The 23,947-nt window shown below is 40.9% G+C and overlaps 1 protein-coding gene across 1 annotated transcript in view; it reads right to left on the bottom strand.

Annotated features, from left to right (window-relative positions):
• Positions 1-23,947, bottom strand: part of TNFRSF21 (TNF receptor superfamily member 21) — a 74,826-nt gene that overhangs the window by 25,745 nt on the left and 25,134 nt on the right. Inside the window, exons 3-4 of the mRNA XM_090282556.1 lie at positions 21,777-22,271; positions 3,707-3,972 (exon numbers count right to left, since the gene is read on the bottom strand). Coding sequence (XP_090138682.1) covers positions 3,707-3,972; positions 21,777-22,271 — 761 coding nt within the window. The remainder of the gene's footprint in view (positions 1-3,706; positions 3,973-21,776; positions 22,272-23,947) is intronic.

Raw genomic sequence — 23,947 nt, forward strand, 5'->3', positions numbered from 1 at the left:
TAGATATAATTCTGGAAGGCTGTGTTCAGTTTAGATGCTGAAAGAAGAGTTCAGAAAACCACAGCTCATACCTAAGATAAAGTGGGTGAATGGCTAATTGTGGTACATCCAGACAATGAAATATTATTCAGTGCTGAAAACAACTGAGCTATCAAGTCATGAAAAGACATGGAGGAACCATAAGTGAAGGAAACCAGATTCCAGCTACAGGATATTCTGAAAAAGGCAAAACTATGGAGATAATAAAAAAATTGTGGTTGTCAGGAGTGCAGTAAAAATATTCTGTATGATTATAATGATGAATACGTGTCATTACACATTTGTCCAAACCCATAGAATATGTAACACCAAGAGTAAACCCTAAGGTAAACTACAGACTTTCGATGATTATGATGTGTCAATGTAGCTTCATCCTTGGCAAAAGTTATGCCATTCAGGTGAGTGATATTGATTATGGAGGAGGGTATGCATGTGTGGGAGCTGGGGGCGTGTGGGAAATTTCTGTACCTCCCCCTCAATTTTGTTTTAAACCTAAAACTGCTCAAAAAAAAAAGTCTTAAAAAAAAAAACTCAAAGAATAGTACGCCAGAAAGTGAATTTACTATGTAATTTTTTTAAGTATAAAAAAAATGTTTTAAAAGAAAAACCAGACTCTGAATGTGTTTAATTTAAAAATGGCTAATAGGCTACTATGGTTAATAATGGACCAGCTGTTCCTGACAGAGGTCATTGAAAAGCACACTGGGACTAATCCTTTGAGTGGAACATAACATCGGTACTCTCAAGCTCATGGACAGGAGAAAACATTAACCACTTTTAAACACACACACACACGCAGTCATTTTTTACACATTAAGAGTTCATTAGCTCCTGGGGAAGTACCACAATACACAAAGAATACAAATCCATCAAAAGAAGGGAAGAATCAGTCTCAATTATGCCCCCCGCGTTCTGATTCTCTTGTTTGACTTGACAAATCTCGGGGATAAACTATGAACATACAGTTACATACTGTGCGGTTAGTAAGATCTGGCAGCCAGAAATCCATGCTCGTTGGCTATTAAATTAGAGCCCAAGTTGGGTCCAGAATGTTGCTAGACAATGATGGGCATTATTAATACATGGAATAAGAAGCTTAATGTTGTCTTCTCAGCATCCATCATAACATGTAGGTGACTCTAGCACCAAAGAGAAAGCTGTAAGATGCTTTCATGACACTGTTTCGTAGCAAATAAATAATGAAAGATAGATATTAGATTTTTTTTTTTTTTTAACTAGAGGAGACAGAGCGAGGAAAGAACTAAAATGTACAAGAATCTGACACTTGGGACTAAGTGTGTTTCTTATTCATTGACCCAGTGTTTTTTGTTATGATTCACTCTTTTCCATGGAGATGTTGGGTCCACTATACCCAGTACCTATGACAGGGCCTGGCATAAAGAGGTTGCTCAATAAACTTTTATGGAACTCAACAGAATCATCAGAGAAACATAAAAAAGGCATTTTGTTATAGTCAATACCAAAATATATATATATAAATAATATATAACCGCAAACACTAGTCCAAATTCTAAGTGATTGCTGAGTATACACAAAGAAATTAAATGAATTCGCAGAAACCAAAAATTCAGTAAGCTTTAGTAAATTTTTAGCAAATCTGATCCAACAAGCATCACAAACCTCTTGCAGTCCATATAAAAAAGAATTGATAGTTACATAAATCAATGCTCTCCCTAAATTAAAATGAGGATGGTAACTTTCTCAATTTAGCATAGTAAAAGAAGCCCTACCAATCCTTCTTTTTGTGCCCTTTCAGTCCCGTCATTCTGAAAAATATTTAAATCACCAAAGTGGTATTTTTATTATAGCAAATGATTTAAAAAGAAAATCATTTCTAAACCTACCACCTAGATTTAATAACATACATTTATGCATTTTCATTTTCCTGTTTGTATTTTCCCATGCCTACATTTGCTTTTTCTAATGAGCAATATGAAACGTAGTTCAGTAATCTTTTTCCCTTAACAATATATCACAGTCATCTTTCCACCTTATTAAATATTGCACTTAACCAATCCTAACATGGCATCCACATTTCATCTTTCTTATAGGCATCATCAAAGAGATTTGGTGACTTATTCTCAAGTGTCTAAAAATCCTTCTTCAAGCCTGCTGCTTGCCCTTCCAGTCCTTTCCTTACAGCCTGCACTACAAGGAAGCACAGCAATATCTGCCTCTGGACTCCCTCCATTTGAACTGCAGCCATTTTGTTTAATTGGACATTAAACATCTCCCTCTCCTTTCTCCAAATCCAGCTACTTGAAGCCTAGTTTTAGCGGTAGCTACATATATTGAGATTGTTGCTCAGAAAGTCACAGGACCCTGTTGTATGCCTTTGAATGTTTACTACTACATCTATTAGCAAATGGTTTTCTCTGAAATTCCTCATTTCAAGGAAGTTAAAAATATGCCCGAAGCTTTAAAGACCACCTTCAAGAGTCAATTAGCACCTATATATTTCTATGTAGTCATTTAGATAAAAGATCCAGCTGAACTATTTACTTCAATAGGTGAAGAAACACTACACTGTTGGTATGAAAAGTTAAAGCACTTAGAGTTCTTAAATATTTAATACATAAAATTGAGTCCCTTGATATACAAAATTTGGTGCAAAAAAATAGCGACTTGAGAGTTAATTCACTAGCTCTCTCAGGTAGAATGGGTTTTTACATTTTAAGTGGGTTTTATCAAGTCCCAGAGGCAGAATTTCTTTTTTTTTTCTTCCCTTTTTTTTAACTTTGGGAATATATTCCACAACTTTAATAGAAGTCTGTGAGAAATGTAAATCAATACCCCAATTTATACTTAATTCATGGCCTTGCAGGGAAGCACATTATGATTAGGAAAGGCTAAGTAAAATGAGTTATATCACGATTATAACTACCATTTGCAGAACCCCTGCAATGTGTCAGGTATTTTATATACTTCATTTCTAGTCTTAATTCACCCTATAAAGTCAGCTTACAAATGAGATAACAAAAGCATAGAAAGCTTAAGTCACTTACCCTTGGTCATCCAGCTAGTAAGTGGCAGAGCCAGGATTCAAATCCAGTGCTTTCTGACTCCAAAGCCTGGGCTCATCGACCCGAACCTAGGTCCCCTCCATTCCCATCCAATGTGGGGATTGAACAAGCCCAAGAAGGAGGCTGAATCCTGTTACTAACTGCTGCCAGCACCACCATCATGTTCAAGGGGTAAGATGGAGCCTTCCTAAGCCACATCAAAGAAAACATCCTCTGGAGAGGAGAGGGTCTAGGAAAAAAGTCTTCCTTCTTGTTCAGGAGAATAGATGAGGCTGCACAGTCTGATGTTAGCACCTCCCCCCAAAATGACAATTCTTAACTTTGCATATTAGAATCACTTACAGAGCTTGGAAAAATACTTGTTCCTAGTCCCCTGTAGAGATTCTGACTTGACTGGTCTACAGTGGGACAAAGTACCAGAATTTTTAAAAAGGTGTCTAGATGATTCTCATGAACACCCACTGAGGACCAATGCCCTTGAAAGCGTGTGTGCATGTGTGTATCTGTATACCTAAACACTTAATGTCAGTTACTTTTCCTTATTGCATACATATACCTGGCAAAATTTGAAGCAGAGGAACCGAAAGGTTGGGAGGAAAGACACAAGACCTGGACTGCATTACCTGGGTCGTATCTTCCATCAGTCCACGAATCTTCTCCACTACATCGTTGCGCCGGTGCTGGCGCAGGGCGCTGATTAACTGCGCGAGGCTGGCCTCGGGGCCCCGAATGGTCCAGTGCTGCAGAGCTGCATAGGCCCGCTCATGGTCCGCCGTGTACCCATTGGAGAACGCGGCCACCTCCCTCTCGCTGGCATTGCACAGAAACTGATAGATATCCTTCCACTGGCTTCCCACTTGGGCCGCTACAAGCTTCAGGATGTCAATACCTATTCGAGACAAAATAAAAATAATGAATGAATGAAAGCATGTGAGGGAAGATCTTTATATAAGGCCCCTCTATTCTAATGAACTAAAACAAGGACACTTATTGTTTCATGTTAAAGGATTGCATTTGTCTCCTATGAGCACTTGGCAAATCCTGGGGACAAGTTAGGCAACTCCTGCAAATTTCAATTCCTGAATTTGAAACCAGAAATAGGAGAAATCCTGAAAGTATAATAACTCACCCCTAAAAGATGTTCTGAAAGCCAAACCCAAACAAAGTAATCAGAGTAATTCCTTTGTTATTGCTAAAAACAGCTAGAACCAAATAAAATAAGAGGCTCCCGGACAAAGTAGCGACTTCAACAAATCTAGAAAAAGATAAGCCACCGATTTAAACTGCAGTGAGTTGAACCAGCACTGTCTGGGTAGAGTGTTCAGATTCTGGGGCGGGGCATCCATTATGTCAGCTGACAATGCACCCAGCTGTTCTAACCCAATGGAGGCAGTCCTTAAGAACTTCTGACTCCTTGTACTCTAACTTATGCTCAAGAAGCAATTTTCTAATCTATTTAAGTTGACTTGCAGTTATAATGGAGACAACCAAAATGACACTATAATAACAACAGCTATTATCTTCCAGACATTAAGACATTAGCTCACTGAACATCTTTATAAAGCATTAACATTCCAATTGCACAGAAGGAAAAAAAAACCTTGGAAAAATTTTACAATTTGCTCGATATTATAAAAGGTAAGCAGGTTGGGCACGGAGCCCAATTTCCAAATAATGTTATATATTGTCATTCTGGTCTCTGCAATTACATAATGGCTTTGCCCAAATTTATACGTCGTGTGCATGTAACCTCACAGTAAGGACTCTGGCAGTTTACACAACAGGTGGGTGCGTTCTCTGAATCAATAACATGTCTTCCAATGAAGTCATACTTACATGCCCTGATGCAAGAGTTATTATGATTAACAATAGCTTAAAAACATTTGCTACTCAATAAACAAAATGGGGTCACATTCCCAAATGATGCTTAGTGAAGAAAGGAAAAGAGGAGAATAAGGAGGAGCTTCTTATTATGGTTGACTTTTTCAATTAACTAGAGGTCAACCAAGGGAGAAAAAAAACTTTTTTGCTCCAATCATTGGGGGAAATACTTATAAATTGAGCTATCGATTTTTGCTTAAGAGCACCACAAGTTCCAGAAATTTCTTTGAAAATGGAGGCTTTGTGGTTCCTCAATTAAATCCTTCCTCTGCACATGCAATCCTATTGAGACAGATGATTTAGAAGGCTGCATATACACCCTGAAACATCCTCTTGAAAACAGTCTCGAAAAGAAGTTCAACTTAGTAGAAGCTGCTTGCTTGTCAACTGTAAAAGTAGAATGCCACAAATTGAGACATTACTGTCCTTCTCACACTGTTTTCTTTGGCAGTGTAAAATATACTTGAACCAGTTGCTTTTCAGTTTTCACAGCAATGTTTAGCCAGATTCGGAGCTCTTGATTTCAAGCAAACAGACTCCTCCAAAACCCCCACAGGTAACTTTGAGGAGTAAGGCAGCTCTTGAGGTTGATGTGGTAGGTTGTGCCAAACACCAAAAGGCTTATTAGTCCCTGAACCTTAATTTAGGTCAATTTGACTAAGGTCCACAGTGTCTTACATGAAAATATAACTGTGTTTTCTTGTATGTGGGTCCACTGCTTAAATCTTCATAATGCCAGTGACAGTGTGGCTTTGGGCAAACCACTAACTGTCATGGCCATTTCCTCATTTGTACAATGGAGACACTCACTATGGTCCCTGGGGATGAGCTGATTAACATTTTCTATAGAGTTGATTTATTTTTGGAAGTACCCCATCATTATAAATGCTCCATATACTGGGGACTATAACTTAAGATTAAATGCATTTCTGATGCAAATACACAGCCTTTATAGAGTAATTACAGAGTTGAAAAGACTTAAGCTTAATAACAGCTCCTTCTTCCACAACCCAGTGTTTATACTTTTTCTTTCAGCCACAAAATAAAGAAAAAAAAGGAAAAAGAAAAACACAAAGACTAGATACAATGCGATTTTCCTTCAAACTAAAATTGACTAGAAGCTAAGTTTAAAGCCTACAAATCAGGTTTTATCCTATTCTTTTACAATGAAAACATGCAAGTCAACTCTCATGAACTGGCCTGGTCAGCAACGTTCTACACCACTGGCCCCTCCCATTGTAGGAGTTGATAAATCACAAAACTACAGCAGAGCAAGGGAAATCAGTCTGATCTAGCCCATGAGTTCGATGCACTGTGTCCCCACCTTACCACCAAGGAGAAAAGAAAAATCTGCAGAATATTTCAGGAGTATTTACTGAGCAGCCACTGTGTGTTACTATGTTGGCTGGAGAGACAGCCCTTCTGAATTTTTAAGACAAAAAGAGTTTATCACCAAGAAAATGTAGAGAAAACTGTAGTGACACCAATGAAACATAATTCAATGGGCTTTGAAAGTGTTCTTTCTTTAGAAAAAAAAGTTCTAGGCAAAACTAAATACAACTGGAGAGGAAAGCAGTAGGATGATTAAACCAAATTGAGATAGTTACCTCTGGGGGGAGGGAAGGGAATGTTACCCAGTAGGTGCACAAAGGAACTTCAAAGCTGTTCACAAGGTCTGTTTCCTAAGCTGGATGGTGAGAAAACGGGTCTTCTTTTTATTACTTTATTTGATGTTTATTTTACTATTTCTTTTTAAGCTGTATATATAACACAAACACACATATAGAACATGTATTTGTATATACTTTATATATATACACATGTTATTATGTGGGATATATAATGTTTTAAGTGTTTAATTTTATATGAGGAATCTTATATAGAAAGGTTGGTGTCTAGTTCAAGTTACCCAGCTAGTTAGAGGTACCTCTATTGTGGTTAATAGGGAATGTAGTGTTGCCAAAGAGCATTGTTGTTCACTGGAATTATGTTCCTACGTAGGACATGGCCACTCAGTCTAGTATAAGTGCACTCAGGCTTGGCCATGGTGTGTGTGCTTCTTCCTGGCCTGTTATTTACTGACCAAGCAGTTGCTGGGGAAGTTTTCTCTGAGGGCTAGCAAGTGTATTAACTTTCTTTAAAACTATGGTACCCTAAAAAGAAGAAGTGAGTAAACTTGTACTATAAAGGATAACAGTAAATATTTTAGGCTTTGAGAACCATGAGGGAGAGAGTCATGAAGTGACCAGCTGGGTGATTATGGAAGAAATGGTGCTTTCCAGGGCATTCTAAAACCCTGAATTGTATACTATCCAGGTGACAACACTAATTTGAGACTCTTTCCTTTTTAAGCTCAATGTGAGCTGCAGTAGGCAAAAAAGGGTCCCTCCTCTTTTTACAAAAGCCTGAACTGAACTTTATAATCAGAAGGTATTAGAGCTCCCTTCCTTTTGGAGGTAAAATATCTGAAATGATTGCCATCGTTAAGAGCCATATTAAAGCTTCCCCTGGACGAGGTATGAAGGACAGTGATGACAGAGCCAGAGGAAACAAAGGCCATCTGTAACCCACGATGCAGTGCTCTAGGTTTCATGCTGTACAACCCGGCTCCGCCCATAAAGGGTACATGGAAAAAAACTTTTTTAATTTAAAAAAAGCGCTTTCATGGTGCCAAATGCTCATCATTTAAAAGATCAAAGCATTCCCACTGCATCTCCCATACTTGTTAAATGTAATGTCAGTTCTCATTGTTCTTCCAGAAAGAGAGGTAGAGAGACAAATAATGAGAAAGTTCCCATGGAGGTAATTAATGCACAACCTCCTCCATGGACAGATGACTCCCCAGTTCCCCTGTGCTGCCTGCTCCACACACAGCAGCCTTTTAAGACACACATGTGGGAATCAGGAGACATGAGCTCAACACTAGTTCCCTTTTACCACCACCCTGACGGCCGCCACCCCCCACACGCATGTAAGCATGCGCTCTGACCTCAAGCTTACAAATTACAGATACAAGGGCAAAGATGGACACAATATATGTACAGAACAACATCGGTCAAGTTTGGAAGTTTGACGTAAAGCCTGGCTTTAGCATTCGTAGAATCAATGTTCTTTCTATACATTGGTAATTTTCTGACCACCATCTGCTCAAGCCCCACATCAGCTTTGATCAGTTATCTCTAAGCCTTCCCAGAGCCTAGCACAGGATAGAAGCACACTGTCTTTGAATGAATGAATGGGAGCCTTTTTGTCATCTCTCCTGTCTTGCCTGAATGCCCCCACCATTTACCATCTCATTAACCCTTGAAACAAACCATTAATTAAGTACTTGAACAGCCACCTCCCATCACAGCTTTGCCCTGTGGCCTTGCCAGATCTCCAGACTCTATAATAATGACAATGAAGACCCACAGAGTGATCACCAGTGGGCACAGAAACCCAGGTCTTGTGCAACAACCTCTTCCTCTGCTGGTGCCCCCTTCCCATTGAGGGTGGTCCACCGCATCTACATTAGGGACCAGAGCTCAGCAGGAGCCAAGTTCTCCTGGATTCTCCCACTGCAGAGAAATCCTCCTGCAGATGAGTCATCCATCCAGGCAACAGTCTGTCTGACCTGTTAAGAGTAAGTGCTCCTAAAAGCGACAGTCTCACATGTATATGTGTTGTTGCAGTGACCAGCACATCATAGGATGGTTAAAAAATGGTTTATCAACAGGGATCACTCACAACACTTCATACAGGAAACTGCTTTATCAGCACTAGGAACTTGATTTGCCCCAAGTTAAAAAATACTGCTTTTGCCTTGGCCAGATGGCTCAGTTGGCTGGAGCCTCATCCCATACACCAAAGGGTTGTGCATTCAATTCCCATTCAGGACACACACCTAGGATGCAGGTTCAGTCCCCTAGTCAAGGCATATACAGGAGGCAACCAATCGATGTTTCTCATTCACAACAATGCTTCGTTCACTCTCTTCCTCTCCAAAATCAGTAAATATATCCTCAGGTGAGGATTTAAAAAAAATAATCTCTATTTTGTTGAAAGTTCAAAGGACAATCATTGTAAGCTCAGATGAATCTCATGAGATACTAAAAAGCACTGTGCAAAGGTCTTATGAAGTTAATGGACAGAATGTTTACCAATGACAAACTATCAAAACGGCAGATAATTTTCCAGATGAAAGAAATAGATATGACTAAGGCTATGAGAAAAACTAATAGTCCTTTATTTCATTCCACAGAGGAAAACAAAATGCACAAAACTAAAAATGCCTCCCTCCTCATGTCTTAGCCAGTGTTCAAAGCTATTCATTTATTTAATCATTCAACTAAAGTGCAGTGAGCACTTACTTTGTTCCAGACACTATTCTAGGCACCAGGGATATGGCAGTGAGCAAAGCAAAACACAGTCCTGACCTTGTGAAACCTGCATTCTACTGGGTGAAGCAGGGAGAATAATGGAAATAAGTAATAAAATATTAGTGTGTTGGGTAGCAAGGTATGCTAAAAAGAAAATTAGAGTGGAGAAATAGAGAGGAGGGGGCAGGGCTCAGTTTTAGAAAAGGGTCTTCTCCCCCACATCTAAGAAAAGGCCTCATGGACACTTGGACTTTCCAATCAAGAGTCAAAGGAGGTAAGGCAGGGAGCCCTGCAGATATCTGGGGGAAGGCACATCCAGGAAAAGGGAACAGCAGATGCGAAGGAGAGAAGGATGCTGGCATGAACAAGGAGGAACAGGAGGCTGGTGCCAGTGAGCCAGAGGGAAAGAAGTGGGAGTCAGGCTCAGAGAATGGTGGGGCAGGGAATACAGATCACACGGGGCCATCAAGGCTGCTACTCTGAGTATAGTGAAAGTCACTGGAGATTTTGAACAGAGAATGACATGGTCTGACTTACCTTTGAACAGGATCGCTCTGGCTCTTATGTCAAGAATAAACTAAAGTGGAGCAAACAGTCAGAGACCACAGCAATGATACAGGAGAGACAACAGTGGCTTGAGCCAGAGTGGTAGAAATAGAAATGATCAGAAATGATCAACATCTGTATATATTTGGAAGGTACAACTGATTAGACTTGCTAATGGATCTCATAAGGGATGAGAAAGAAGGAAAGGAGTTGAGGATAACTCTAAGATTTTGGCCTGAGCAACCAGACAACTGGAGGAGCAGCCACTTTCTGCAATGGGAGACTGATGTGGAGGTATGGTTTGGAATTCAGCTTTAAATGTCTTAAGAGTGAGGTGCTTGTCAGAATTTGGATCTGTCAAGCAGGAGGGAGGATATCTGCATGTTGAGTTCAGGTACAAGACCCAGGCTGGATATGCGCATTTGGGGATTACCAACAGAGAGAAGGTATTTTAAAGCCATGGGCCATCAAGGGAGGAAGAGTGTGCAAGTAGAAAAGGGTTGCATGTCCTGAACCCTGGGGCTCTCTACGGCTTGGATGGCAGGTTGACAAAGAAGAACCAGCCAAAGAGGCGAAGAAGGAACAGAAGAAGGAATAGCCATAGGAGAGAACCAGGAGGATGCCTTGTCCTGGAGGCCAAGGGAAGGAAGTGTTTCAAGGAGTCCGAAAGGAGGTGCCAAATGCTGCCCATGGGCTAAGTAGAGAAAAGCTGAGAACTGAACAAGGCATTTGAAATCGCAGTTAATCATGTTGTCATACTCTACAGTAAACAGGCAAGATTGTGGCTGAGAAAGATATTGCCATCTTTCACTAACTCTAAGACATCTGAATGCATATTTTAATCAATGCCTTTCTACAGTTTGGTTGCAGTGGGTTTTCCTTAGTGGTATGTAAATAATGGTATGTCTTACAATCAATGGTGACTTAGATTTTATGAAACACAGTAGGAGTTGTCTGATTTTTTATAAACTTGAACCCACTTATTTTTTTAAATGCAACATATCTTCAACACACCTAATAAATATGTGGAATTCTGTACACACACTGCAATGTTTACAACCAATTAGTTGTGAAATATGAGCAACAGGATTCTAGAAATTCCTCATCCTCTGCAAAATCTGCATACATAATACCTGACCAGGTTGATTCAAGGACACTAATTTTTAAGTATTTTATTTGCATTTTAGCCCTATGTGGGGAAAATGCTGATTTTTTTTTTAATATCCCAAAAACCTTAAATTCAAAGGCTGCTAGATAAATTATAGAATAAAATATACATCTAAAAAATACCTTCCTTCTAAAGCCTAGAGGAAGGAGTCATCAGTGGGTGAGCCTGGGGAAAACAGCAGCCTCAACGCCCCAGGGCAAAGGCCACATCAGCTGCTTGCACGACATAACGCTTTTTAAAAAAATTTATACCCTCACCTGAGAATACTTTCTTTGCTTTTAGAGAGAGAGGAAAGAAGAGAAACATCGATGTGAGAGAGAAGCATCTATTGGTTGCCTCCCGTACAAACCCAAGGATCAAACCCACAACCTAGGTATGTGCCTTGACTGGGAATTGAACCCACAACCCTACATTTAAGGGAAAACACTCCAACCAACCGAGCCACACAAGCCAGGGCGAGGAAATGCTTTTCAAGCTACTTGCAATAAGGCTTTTCTCCTGCAACAGTTCTGTGTGCTTTAATACTCCTCAAACATCCGAAGAGGTAAAACAGAAAGGTGCTGTCTGCTGGTAATGGCATTACTGGAAGCAAAGTTGGAAAAGGCAGAGGTGGGGGGGTGTGGGGTGTGGGTGAAAACAGCCCACCTATTCCTTCCGTTGTAAAGTGACTGTGGCTGGGACAGCCCTGGGGGGCAAGCGCTGGGACACAGCAGCCTCTTAGAGGGAATAATCTGCTCCCTTCAGCCCGGCTTCCTGGTGTTTACACTTCAAGTCTACTTCCCATAGGAAATTTGGGCTGACAGACAGGACGACTGTCTGGAATTTTTAGTCAAGGAGGCTTCTGGCGAAGGGAGGATGCCTTTGGTTCTAGCTGCTGCTGCTGCCTGGTACAGACAAAACCAAGATCAACAGAACCGAGTTCAGATTAGCGGGGCCCCATCACCTCTGATTTACTTGAAAGAGCCCTTAATTTTAAAAAATAGCTCTCAAAGCATCCAGCCATTGGATATCTGGCTTTTCCATCTCAAGTGATCACAGAAAAAAAAAAGTAGGAAATTGGAGCGACCTCTACAGAGGAAAACTCCCTATTGCTGACAATTTTGTAGTTGTTTCATTTCAGAACAAGCTGGGTTTTGTTACTAAGGGAAATAAATTTTTATTGATTAAACGTGGTAAAAAACATAAAATAAAATTTCTGACCTGGAAATACAAAACTCTGGATTTTTATAAATCCAGATTCTAAGAATTAAGGGGTAGTATCTAGACTCAGACTGGTGCCCAAGTTTAAAACCTGTACATTCACTTTCTAGCTGTGTGATCTTGGGCAAATTACTCTCTGAACCTCACTTTCCCCATTGATAAAATGGGGAAACTGATGGTAGTGGCTTACCTCATGTTACAAAAATTAAGTTAATCTTTAGAAAATGCTTAGAACCAGATCTGGCACTTGGTAAGCACGATACGTCTTTGTTGAAGAAAACGAAACAATGAAAATGTCATAGTAACAGAAATCTTTCTTATGAGGTTAGAAAAATACATTAGTAGTCACAGTTTCTGTCATCTTCGCAGCCCCAGATCACCTTGTGATCTATCTCGGTAGTAGCAAACACGCCGTGGCCTTACTTTAGAAAAAACAAGGAAGGGGGGAAGTACTTATTATCGAATTCCTAACGCACTTCATTTGTTCTTCATTTCTAAACACTGCATATGGTAGTTTTAATAATTCAGATGAAATTTTTTTTGAAGTCATTCCTAAAACCTGACTGAAGACTATGTTGATATTGTTCAAATATATCCAGGGCACAGCTTCCAGGAACTCAATATCTGTAACCTACCCAACCACTGCAACCGCGCTTTTTTATTTAATACAAAATTTTTTGTACTTTTATACAAAAACCACAATACTCCATTCCTACAATTGGACTGCATCTTACTGTTTAGTATGGGAAGAAGACAAAGCCCACAGAGTTGATCATCTGGAAGATGCATTTCCTTCACAGTCCCCAATAAAGACCAGTTCTCCCATACTTGACCAATCCTAAAGGAGGAACCATAATTCAAGAGGAAAAGGAAACATTTCTCCTGAGCCTGTTGCTGGGATTCATAAGGACGAAACAGGGAACGAGGATGTTACCAACTAAAACCTAAAGAAAACAGTTAAGAAGAGATGTGTTTCTATTTGTTCACTAGGTAAGGTGAGATGATGCCACATTTTGCTTTGATTAAGCAGTGAGTTGGGGATAGGGGGCAAGACGGAAGAAATAAATATATATTACCAGAAACTCAGGGTCTAAAACATAGCTTGGTTCGAGGACAGTGTGTGAACCTTTTAGATAAGTGCTCTAAGCAAATTATGTGCTGGTTCTTTATCAGTATTGTTTCCCAGAGAACAGCCTTTACATACCGATTAGGACAGCAAAGTTATGCAAATAAGACGTTCAACCACCAAGACAGCTGGTCTGTACTTTAAATTTATCTTTGGGTTTCAGCTTGAGACATGGAAAGTGTTTGGTTGTGAGTTGTTTTCAACTTCCCATTTCAATTTTTGCATCATTGAAGGATAAGATTTCAGAATGGAGTGAGATGTTAGACATACTTGAATTCAAGACCTTCCTCATATAGGTGAGCAAAACCAGGCCTACAGGGTCCTTCCCTTTGCACACCTTTCCTCTCCTCGCCTATAGGGCCCCAACTCCACCTCTCTTACTGAGGTTTCCATTTCCCTCTATGCTTCCCTCTTCCCACTTCCTGGGGCTGCACTACCAGCTCAGCAGGTGCTCTTCATCCTAGAGGAACAGGCCAGGCGAGCAAAGTTCCTTTCACCCCCTAGAACGCCGAGAATCAGACTGTCTGTGCCACACTGTCATTTTTCAGTTCCTTTTGTACTGGTCAATCTGCCTTGAAGGCATTTTATGGCCAAAGTTCCTAGGGCAGATGTTTTCTCTGCAGCCATTTCTCCTGGTCCATATGACTCATTAAATTTGACCCTTAATGGATTTCTACTTGATCGAATTAGATATAGTTGTTTGTCCCTCTGCCCTGACCTCAGCTCTCCACGAATGCTTCAGTACAGTTCAACTCCCTGACCTTATTGTGGGGGGAGAGACAGAAAAGGAAGCTGAGCTAGCAGCATTACGAATGTTACATATGATCTTATGCAATGTTCTTGGACAACCTCATGAGACAGACAAGAGTTATGTCTACACTACAGTTGAGAAAACTAAGGAGAGGTTCAGTAGCTTGGCATCGTTACGCAGTTAGAACTGATACTCAAAACCCAGCCCAGCCTGACTCATCAGTCCTCATCTTTCACTGCCATGTGCTGCCTCCCAGTGAGACAGCCAGTAAGCAAGACAAATGAAATAGGGAAACTGAGACAGAGAGCATTTTGCAGCCATCTGGTAAGTCACAAAATCCTATCTTCCCTAACCAAGGACACTTAAAGGTAAATGGTTACACTGCTCCTCCTCAACCAGAGGGTAAATAGCATAAACCACCCAACTCATGAAGATAGATAACAGTAATCCCTGGAGGGGTGGGTAAGGATGGGCAGAGGAGGGCAAAGAAGGAAAATTGGGACAACTGTAATAGAGTAACAATTTAAAAAATGATTAAAAAAATAAATAAGTAAATCCGTGCCTGGCTGGTGTGGCTCAGTGGATTGAGCCCCAGCCTGCGAACCAATGGGCCGCTGGTTCAATTCCCAGTCAGAGCACATGCCTGGGTTGCAGGCTAGGTCCCTAGTTGGGGGCGGACTACAGGCAAACACACATTGATGTTTCTCTCTCTCTTTCTCCCTCACTTCTCCTCTCTCTAAAAATAAATAAAATCTTTTTAAAAAGACTTTAAAAGAAATCCAATTAGTACCATTTGTGCCAACCACACCCAAGGACTGAGAAAGTTAGGGAAATAAATCTCATTTTGGCCTTTCAGCACAAAGCTGATGAATATTCTATTGAAATCCTCCCCTAAGACCTCCCCTAAACTTCTAGCCTTTAAAATCCTCAAACCCATGCCTTTTTTACCCCTTCCTTTCTCAGGTGTGCTTTTTCTCCCTGAGTTCTAATAGTCCCCCTGCAAGTCTTGCAACTAGGGGAGAAATAGGCAGCCGCAGCTCATCCCGAGCTGACCCCCCTGAACCTGTCTCCAAGGCCCCCTTTTCTCTGACTTTTCATAGACCCAACAGCAACCCTACGTTGGCTCACTTCTGTCACTGTGACTTTTTTTTCCAGAGGGCCAAAGCAGCCCTGCCTAGGCTCTCTCCTGTTGCTGCTTCTATGCCAAGCCCTTCCTTGTTTCACTGTCCCCAGCTTTAATAAAATACTCTCAAAGTCACCTGGACAAGCGTTATGAAATGTCTGCTGCACGAAACCGAGAACCCACGTGCTAAGGCCGGCCAGAGGCAGATCCTCTCTGGGCCCGGCGACAGCCAGTGGCCGGCGACAGCCAGTCGGAGATGCAGGAGAAGCAACCCAGCCTGAAGAGTGGAGGGGCTGTCAACGGCCCGGGGGGCTGGAGTGCGTTCATGGGGGCCAAGCGGGACCCCGAGGACTCGGATGTATTCGAGGGGGACACACACCTGTGAGGGCGTGAGCCGGCTGCGCCACGACAAGCAAGAAGGACCTGGGCGCACAGTAGCGACCCTTACCTCCCAGCCACTGTTCCCCTGCAGCCTGGTTCCCCCACAACCTGGTCCAGGGTGCTGGCTCCTTCCGCCTCCCACCCGAAACAGCCTTGGCATAGTCCTGTCCACCCCCACCCGACGTCCTGAGGGGCCAGTCCCGGGAGCACTCCTCCCCCACCCACCACCCACCCCCCCAATTAAAACTGCCCGGAGCCCACGCCAGGTCCAGACTGTAAAAAAAAAAAAAAAAACACCAGGACTAAGGAAAGCGTTATTAATCCTGATCCCCTTTCCTCGCTCCCTCGCTGTCCAACGGTCCTGCTTTGTTGCTTCTCCCTTCAGCAGACTGGGAACAGTTACTACTAACAGTAAGGCGGGGTACTAATCGCCTCCACGGCCTCCCTCCCTCCCACCTCGGACCCAACCACAGGACTCCCACAGCTTCTCTGCTTGAGGTCACTCACAAGGCTATTCCATTTTCACTCTGGTTAAACACAAACACCTAAGCATTGACTAACGTGCCTCGGCCTTTGAATTAGAGGGTTTCTCTTTTCCCATCACCCTGCTCCCCAATGTTCAAGGCCAAAGTGTTCCACTTTAAAAGAAGTAACTCAGACGGAGGAATATCAGCAATCAACACTGCTGTCTGAAAGCCTCCTTAGCTCCAAAAAAATAATTCTTCTTCTTGACTACTTGGCAATTTAGTATAAAGAACCCACCTTAAGATCTATATGTTTAAATCCCTAACACCACATATCATTGTAAGTCAAAAGGGAAAAAATTCAATAGGTTCATGGCTTGAAAACAATCCAGCCTTGAAAAGGTTAAGTGGGTAAGTCATGGGTGCTCTGGACTGGTGTTATCCAACAGAGCTTCCAATGATGGAAATGTTCTATATCTGTCCTGCCCAATATGGTAACTACTAGCAACATGTGGCTAATGAGCACTTAAGCTTGTCTGGTACAACTGAGGAACTGGATTTTTAACTTCAGTTAATTTTAGTTTTCAATTTAATAGCTCATGTGATTGCCATATAAGCCAGCACAGCTTGAGACCACCCCTCCTGGAACCCTGTTATTGGCACCGCTCAGGGGACACAGTAAGTCCCAGTGTCTGCTCTCTAAGAGGTTATAAGCAATGTGGGGAGAAAACCACATAAACACAAACAGTTAAACGGTACAAGACAATAAGAGCTGAAGGAATTAAGAAACGGAACCTCAGAATCTAGTTCTACAGAATGAGTCAGTCCTTTTCCCTTTGGCTGCTGCAGGTACAAAAGCAGCCTGCTTGAGAAAGTACACCAGCTGCTCTCACAATCCCTTCTGTGGTCAATTTAAAGGAGATGCTGTCCTTACATATCATGTACTTGAAGTAACTACACCAGAAGGAATGACTATCCCTGTCAAATGCTTACTGTCTCCCTACGGTTCAGGACTAAGAATGTGCCAATTAGGAACTAAGCCAGTTTAAACAAAATAAATCCAATTCCTTTGTCTCTCACCCTACTTTTCTGCATAGCCTAAAGTCTGAAAGAAAAAGGAAATATGGCCAAGCAGAAATACTGTGCATATATACATAAGTATTTTCAGGGCAGTTTTGACTGCTCACCTGCTTCTCAAACTTCTCTTCAGACTCCCTAGGGCAAGAGGTTGCTGGGGACTCAACTTCATAGTTTTTCTAAATAGTCAGAGGTAAGGGTAAATAAAGGAAAGCGGTGGAAGAGAGGGAAGTGGGGAAGGGAGAGGGGCGGAGAGGAAGGAAGGAAGGAAGGAAGGAAGGAAGGAAAGGTCACTAGGAAGGACCCGTGTTAGGCAGAGCAATGAGAAAACAGCAGTGGGTTCTGTCCTCAGCCATCCCCATTCTCAGCTGGGGCTGGACCACAATTCTGTCTTCCCTCGTTATAAGGAAGTGACTGAAGAGACTGTTTTGAGATCATCTGAGACTTCTTCAGTGCACTATATGGCCAGCTGTGTGGGGACTAAGTTTCACCACTTTTACTTTTGTGCTTTATGTGACAAAACAAATCAGACAAAATATCATTTCCCATGTAAACTTCCAATTAATGTGAACCCGCATTAATCTTAATTTTAAGTAAAACCAAACATGTTGGAACCCCACTTACCCCATAACACAGTTATACTACAGAAAGAAATCATTTCATTTAAACAACAAAAACATATATTGAGAGTGAGCAATAGACTTATTATCTTGATGACACTTGAATCCAGTAATAAACTCTTTAAAAGATTTTTGTGCATGAAAACTCTAAAGGGACTTCCAATGCCTTTAGCTAAAATAAACACATTGCAAGAAACCACATTCCAGTCCCAAGCTACTAAACATAAGATGGCTCTGGCTTCACAAAGGAGGGAAACATACAAAATATCACAGCATCTCAGTCTCCCACCCTCCTAGCCACAGAGGGTCTCATCTCGTGCTTCCAATACTAGCATTCTATGAAGGTAGGATTGCAGTTTAACTTTAAAAACCATAAATCCATGGCACGCAGAGGGGTGAGTAGAGCCAAATAAAGAGGTTCTTGTTGTCAAGAAAGACAGGAATCAATGGCCTAGCTTCAGAGTGCTGAGAATCTGTATGGTGTTCAGGAGCGCGGCACGCTCTGCGTAAGGTAGGCAGGTGTGAATGAGGTCCTACACGACCTCTTAGAATGCCCAGGGCCAGGCAATTTTATCTCCACTCATCCTCATAAATGATTCAGTGTAAATGGACAAGGACCAGAAAAAGATCTCATTATACATATTATCTGCTGCCTAGAGTTATTGCAATCAGAACAAGATATTGTTTTTAGAGGCCTCTGCGATCACCTGGGATGGTTTTTAGTAAACAGAACCTCTCCCTGTGATGGGATTTTACTTGGTTGAACCTTTGAGGGCAGAAATTTGGGGGGGGGTTGGGGGGGGGAGGATGACCTTCTTTAGAAAAACACTTTAAATATAAATATCCAATGCAAAAACCTGGGGCGACGGGGGATGTCACCTGAATGAGACTACAGTAGTCCCTCCTCCTCAAAGAATACTTTCTGTGACCCCCAGTGGATGCCTGAAACTGCAGACAGTATCAAACCCTACATATAATTACTGTGTTTTTTCCTATATATACCTGTGATAAAGTTTAATTTATAAATTAGGCACAATAAGGTTATTAACAATAATAATAAAATAGAACAATTACAACAATATACTGTAATAAAAGTTATGTAAATATGGTCTCTCTCTCAGCAAATGAGTACTAACTTCTTTTTCCTTCTTTACGATTTCACAGATAGAAGTTTCATTCTTACCGTAAGCCTTAGCAACCTCAGCATAGGATATTTTTTTTATTTCCTTATTAAGTCAAGAGCTTTTATCTTTTCACTTAAAGAAAGCACATTACAGCTTCTCATTGGCACATCCAAATTACCAGCATCATTATTCTTGCGGTTTGGGGACATTATTAAGTAAAATAATTGTTATTTGAACACAAGCACTGTGGTACAGTACTCCTAACAGTCAATCTGATGACTAAGGTAACTACTAGGTGACAAAAGAGCAGGTAGGTCTACAATGTGGAGACACCAAACAAAGGGATGATTCACATCCAGGGCCAGGGGGAGCAAAATAGTTAAGATTTCACCATGCTATTCAAAATGGCATACAACTTAGAACTTCTGAATTGTTCATTTCTGGAATTTTCCGTTTAATATTTTCAGACCCCAGTTGTTAATCATGGGTAACTGAAACAAATAAGGGAGAACTAGGGAATTTTGATTCAGCTGGAAAAGCATTTTGCTGAGATACTGCTTTCACAGAAGTATGGGCGGGCTTTGATTTGGCACTTCCATTCTTTTCACAAAACTGGGTATTATTTGAACACAGGCATAGTCATTTATAGTGTTACCATGGTCATAAGAATCTCTAAGGTCATTGTATATCTCTACAGCTCACTGTGTCCTCAAAAATCCTGAAGACTACACTGCAAAAGAGTTTAGAAGTACAGCTGGCCATAATTCATAAATTAACTACTAAAGGAATAGAGTCATTCCTTTAATAAAGTGAATAATGAGAGAAGAGTTTCAAATATTTACATAATCCAGCAGGATATTCTCTTCTAGCTTCCCACTAATTAGACATATCAGAACAAGAGTTCTAACTGGTCACTTAATGGGCAATTTAATGAAATATTTGACCCAAGATCAGACCCTATACCAGAGAAAAAATATACTATCTAAGAATATCCTTGTTGTTAGGAAATACACACTGAAGTGTGTAGACATAAAGGGTCAAGAAAATTATTTTATGGATGTACATATTTGTGCATATAGACTATATATTTTATATTATACCAAAGCAAGTCTGTATTATACATATTTTATCATTTATAAAATCTATTTTTTATATAAACAGAGCACATAAACCAAAAGGGCAAAATGTTAGCCATAGGTCCATCTGGACACAGTTATACAGGTATTCTTTGTACTATTCTTGCAATGTTTTCCATTAAGTTTGAAATTATGTCCACATAAAAAGATCTTTTATTAAAAAGAAGGGAGGATTGAAGGCTTCCATCCCCAGCTAGGTTGCCAGCAAGGGGTAGTCCTCTTCAAGTCTGGGCAGGCTCTATCAATCCCCAGGAGCATGTTCGTCTCCAACTGATTTTCACTTGGTTTAATCAGTCACACAAATTAGCAAAAGGAAGCTAAATGAGTTGCTGTTTTTTACATTTTTTCTAAATTTCTGATTATAAAAGTAGCATATGCTTATTTTAGAAAATTTGGGGGAAAAAACTAACAAAGAAGAAAAAACCCACACATAAATCCCATCTAATCCCACCCGGCTTAAAGAAATATCACTGTCATTTTAGCCTATTTTCTTTTGGTCCTTATTCCAAAGTTTTAAGAGAACTGGGATTCTATTATATGACACGTGTAGTCTGGTTGTTTTTTCTTTCCTTTAACCTAATATAAACATTTTCCCATGCCATCAGTCAAAAAAATGCATAAAATCTTTAATGTTGATATAATATTCCATATTATAGATCGGCCATAATTTACTTAAGTCATTTCCTTAAAACTGTCCCTCTGATTGTCTCCAATTTCAATTTATTATACATAATGCTGACTTAAAAGTTTAAGATCTTTGTGCTTAACTCTTTTCTTTTTTAGTATTTCTGGTTTATATTTTTTTTAACAGATTTTCCAAAAAATTGCTGGACCAAAGGGTATAAACATTTTTAAGACTCAATACAAAAGCCAAACCACTTTTTAGAAACTTAGGCTAACACCTTACTGTTAAGGAGCAAGAGGGCACCTAACTAGAATTATCAAAATTTCAGGCAGCAATCTCATTTGAGGATTTAAAAAAGGGGAAGTTACTACCACAGCCTGAAAACTGCCATCTTCACATCAAACGGCTCCTAGGGCAACTTCCGTAAGCTATTTTTGGCTTTCAAAGAAGGAAAAACAAATATTCCAAACCGTATCAACACACACTGACAACAGTGTAGATGTGGGGCCCAACTTCAAATAGTCACCAATATATTAAGCTTTGGGTGTCTATAATCTAAAAGACCGTCCTTTTCTGACAGAAACAGACTCCTAAAAAAGGGGGGGGGGGGGCAAAAAATATAGGAGTCTAAAAGGAAGGCTCAGGTTCAAAAAGGCAAACTTAAGACCAGTTGTTTTTTATTTTCTTAGCAGCCTAGCAGTGTAAAAGGAGGGCTCCACCAGTGAGGAGCGGGGAGCCAGTCCCATCTGTCCTGAACAAACAACCAGCCTGGCTCAGGGCTGCAGCCAAAGCTCTCTGAACTCAGTCTCCTCGCGTGTTCAATGACAAGGCTGAATAGAGTCCTTAAAGGTCCCTCTCAGGTCTCTCGTTTTGCAACAAGCTCCTTTAAATGTGCCAGGAGAGAAAAGGGCAGAGTGGTTATTCTCTCTGAAGGCACTGCATCAAATGCTGACCACCTCATTTCTCAAAACACAACTAGATCAAATAGCACTTGGTGTACAAAACAGATTCCAGGAACCTGGTATTTCCCACCCCTTCCGACAACAGGGACTAGGAAAGAAGAAAGAGGCAGGGGGCCTCTCTGTAAGCAAGGAGAAAAGAAAGCGAGCTCACCGTGGCCATTGCAGTAGTAGATCCACTTCTCCCGGGTCTGGGCTGGGGCAATCGATTTCTTCAGCCCTGCCTTTTCCACAATGGTGCTGGGATCCTGCCGGGGCCCCTTTTTTAGAGTCCTTGAGCTTTTGCGGATACTGCACACCACTATCACCACAAGCACCAGAAGCAGGAAAAGCACAATCATCCAGGGCAGATGCTCATTGATGTCAAAATGCTTGTGAATGTTCTGTCTGGGATGGCCCCTTTTGGCGCCTTTGATGGGTGTGCTGGACTTTTCGCCCCCTGTGGCCTCCATGGACGGCAGCAGCTTCAGGATGTGTCTGTGGTGGGAACCTTGCTGGTGGTTGACTACCTGAAGGTTTGGGAGGGTCTTGTTCACACCTTCCTCCCACGTTTCTGAGCTTGTGTTGTCAGGGACTGTCCCTTCCTGGATGCCACTCAGTACCTTTGGTCTAACAGAGGCAGAAGAGTTGGATTCTGTTGAGTTCATGCCTAGAAAAAAAGAGTAAGGAGGGGGGGAAGAGCTTTTCTATATTTGGGGATCTATATGTTCCCTCCTCTTCCTGCTCATCTCCAAACCAGTCCAGATAATTAAAGAAGAGATGACCTTTGGAGCTTAAGAATAAATGATACTACACATTTTCATAAAGATCTTCAAAGCACATTTATGTGGAAGGTAAAAACTAAACTTAACAGCTGAACTGATTCACTTCCTCATGCCAAAACAAAGGGCATTCCCAGGGATGCAATATCTCAACTTTAGAGCAGTTTTTCCTATGCTTCACACCCTGTGCAGACATATGTATGTTCAGAACTTTAGTCAACTCTTAATTGTTTGACTATTCAGAGAATTAGTCCAAATTTAATGCCTTTGTCCTTTAATCCCTTTATACCTCCTCTCCCACCTTTTGACTATTTCTAGTGCAATGGTAAAATTGATAATATGACTGAGATAAAGAGAAGGGCACAAACTCAAATCCAAGTCTGACTAGTGAAAGAAAGGTCTGGTGAGATATGTCAGTGAATAGAATAAGGCAGGACTTCCTTAGAGGACTCTATTAATAGATTAAATAAGATTTGGCCTGGCAGTTTAGTGGACTTCTTTCAGAGAAGCTTCCATGAGTTGTCTTCATTAGTGAGTTCTGAGAGCCACAGATTTTGAGTCCCAGGAAATAGGACCTGGCTTCTATTAACCTCTGAGAAAACCTGGTCAGGTCTTTGAGCCATTTCGTCCCTTCAAAACAGTGGTTGTAAGAAAGCCCTCCTTATAGGATTATCATAAAGGTACAATACAACCACATGTGATGTTACACTAGAAAGCACAACTCAAGTTGGCTAACATCTCATGAAAATTAAATTCAATCAAAAGGGATTTGTAGGTAGGATGACAACCATGTCCAGCTTGAAGCAGCTAGAGAAGCACGAGACCTTCGCCCATTGTCCTTTATAAGATTATAAAACGTCTTAAGTGTGAGAGAGGGGATTGTTATTTTTTATTGTTATAAAAAAATTAATTAATTAATTATTTTTAAAAAGAATAATATAGGAAAGGGTGAAGCCAGAGAACTTGTATGCACGACCCATGGGCATAGATTGGAGGTTGGGGGGATTGCTGGGGGAGAGGGGGTGCTGGACAGAGAGCAAAGGGAAAAAAATTGGAACTAGTGTAACAATACAATCAATAAAATCCACTTTTAAAAAAAGGGATTTGAAAATAAGGACTAAGTTTTATATTCTGGCTGAGATTCTAAATGAATTCTGAGGAAAACTGAGATACCTGATGACGGGCACTGAGTTAGAATCACTTGAAAAACAAACCATTATTTTCCAGATGGGAATGCTAGTTATCTTCAATGTGATAAAAAAATTTGCTTGTTTCCTGAAGTTTCTAACTTATTTTCCCCTCTTTGCCTTATCTTGGGTCCAATATTCATCCCTCCTTTCCAGATGTCATGTTATTTTCTCCCTTTCTCCTTCTTCTAACCCTCTGGTTGCATCTACCCAGGACCAACTCCATGATGGAAAACTTTTAATGCAGAAGTGACCTTAAACATCTGAATCATTCATTTACTTGCCAAGTTTGAAACCAAGGCCAGAAGAAGTTCAGTGACTTACATAAGGCCATACACTGTCCTTGTTTTACTGGGTTCTTATTTTCTAGCTTGATG

This window comes from Furipterus horrens, unplaced genomic scaffold (genome assembly GCF_987537825.1).
Source record: "Furipterus horrens unplaced genomic scaffold, mFurHor1.1.pri manual_scaffold_6, whole genome shotgun sequence".
NCBI classification, from domain to species: Eukaryota; Metazoa; Chordata; class Mammalia; order Chiroptera; family Furipteridae; genus Furipterus; species Furipterus horrens.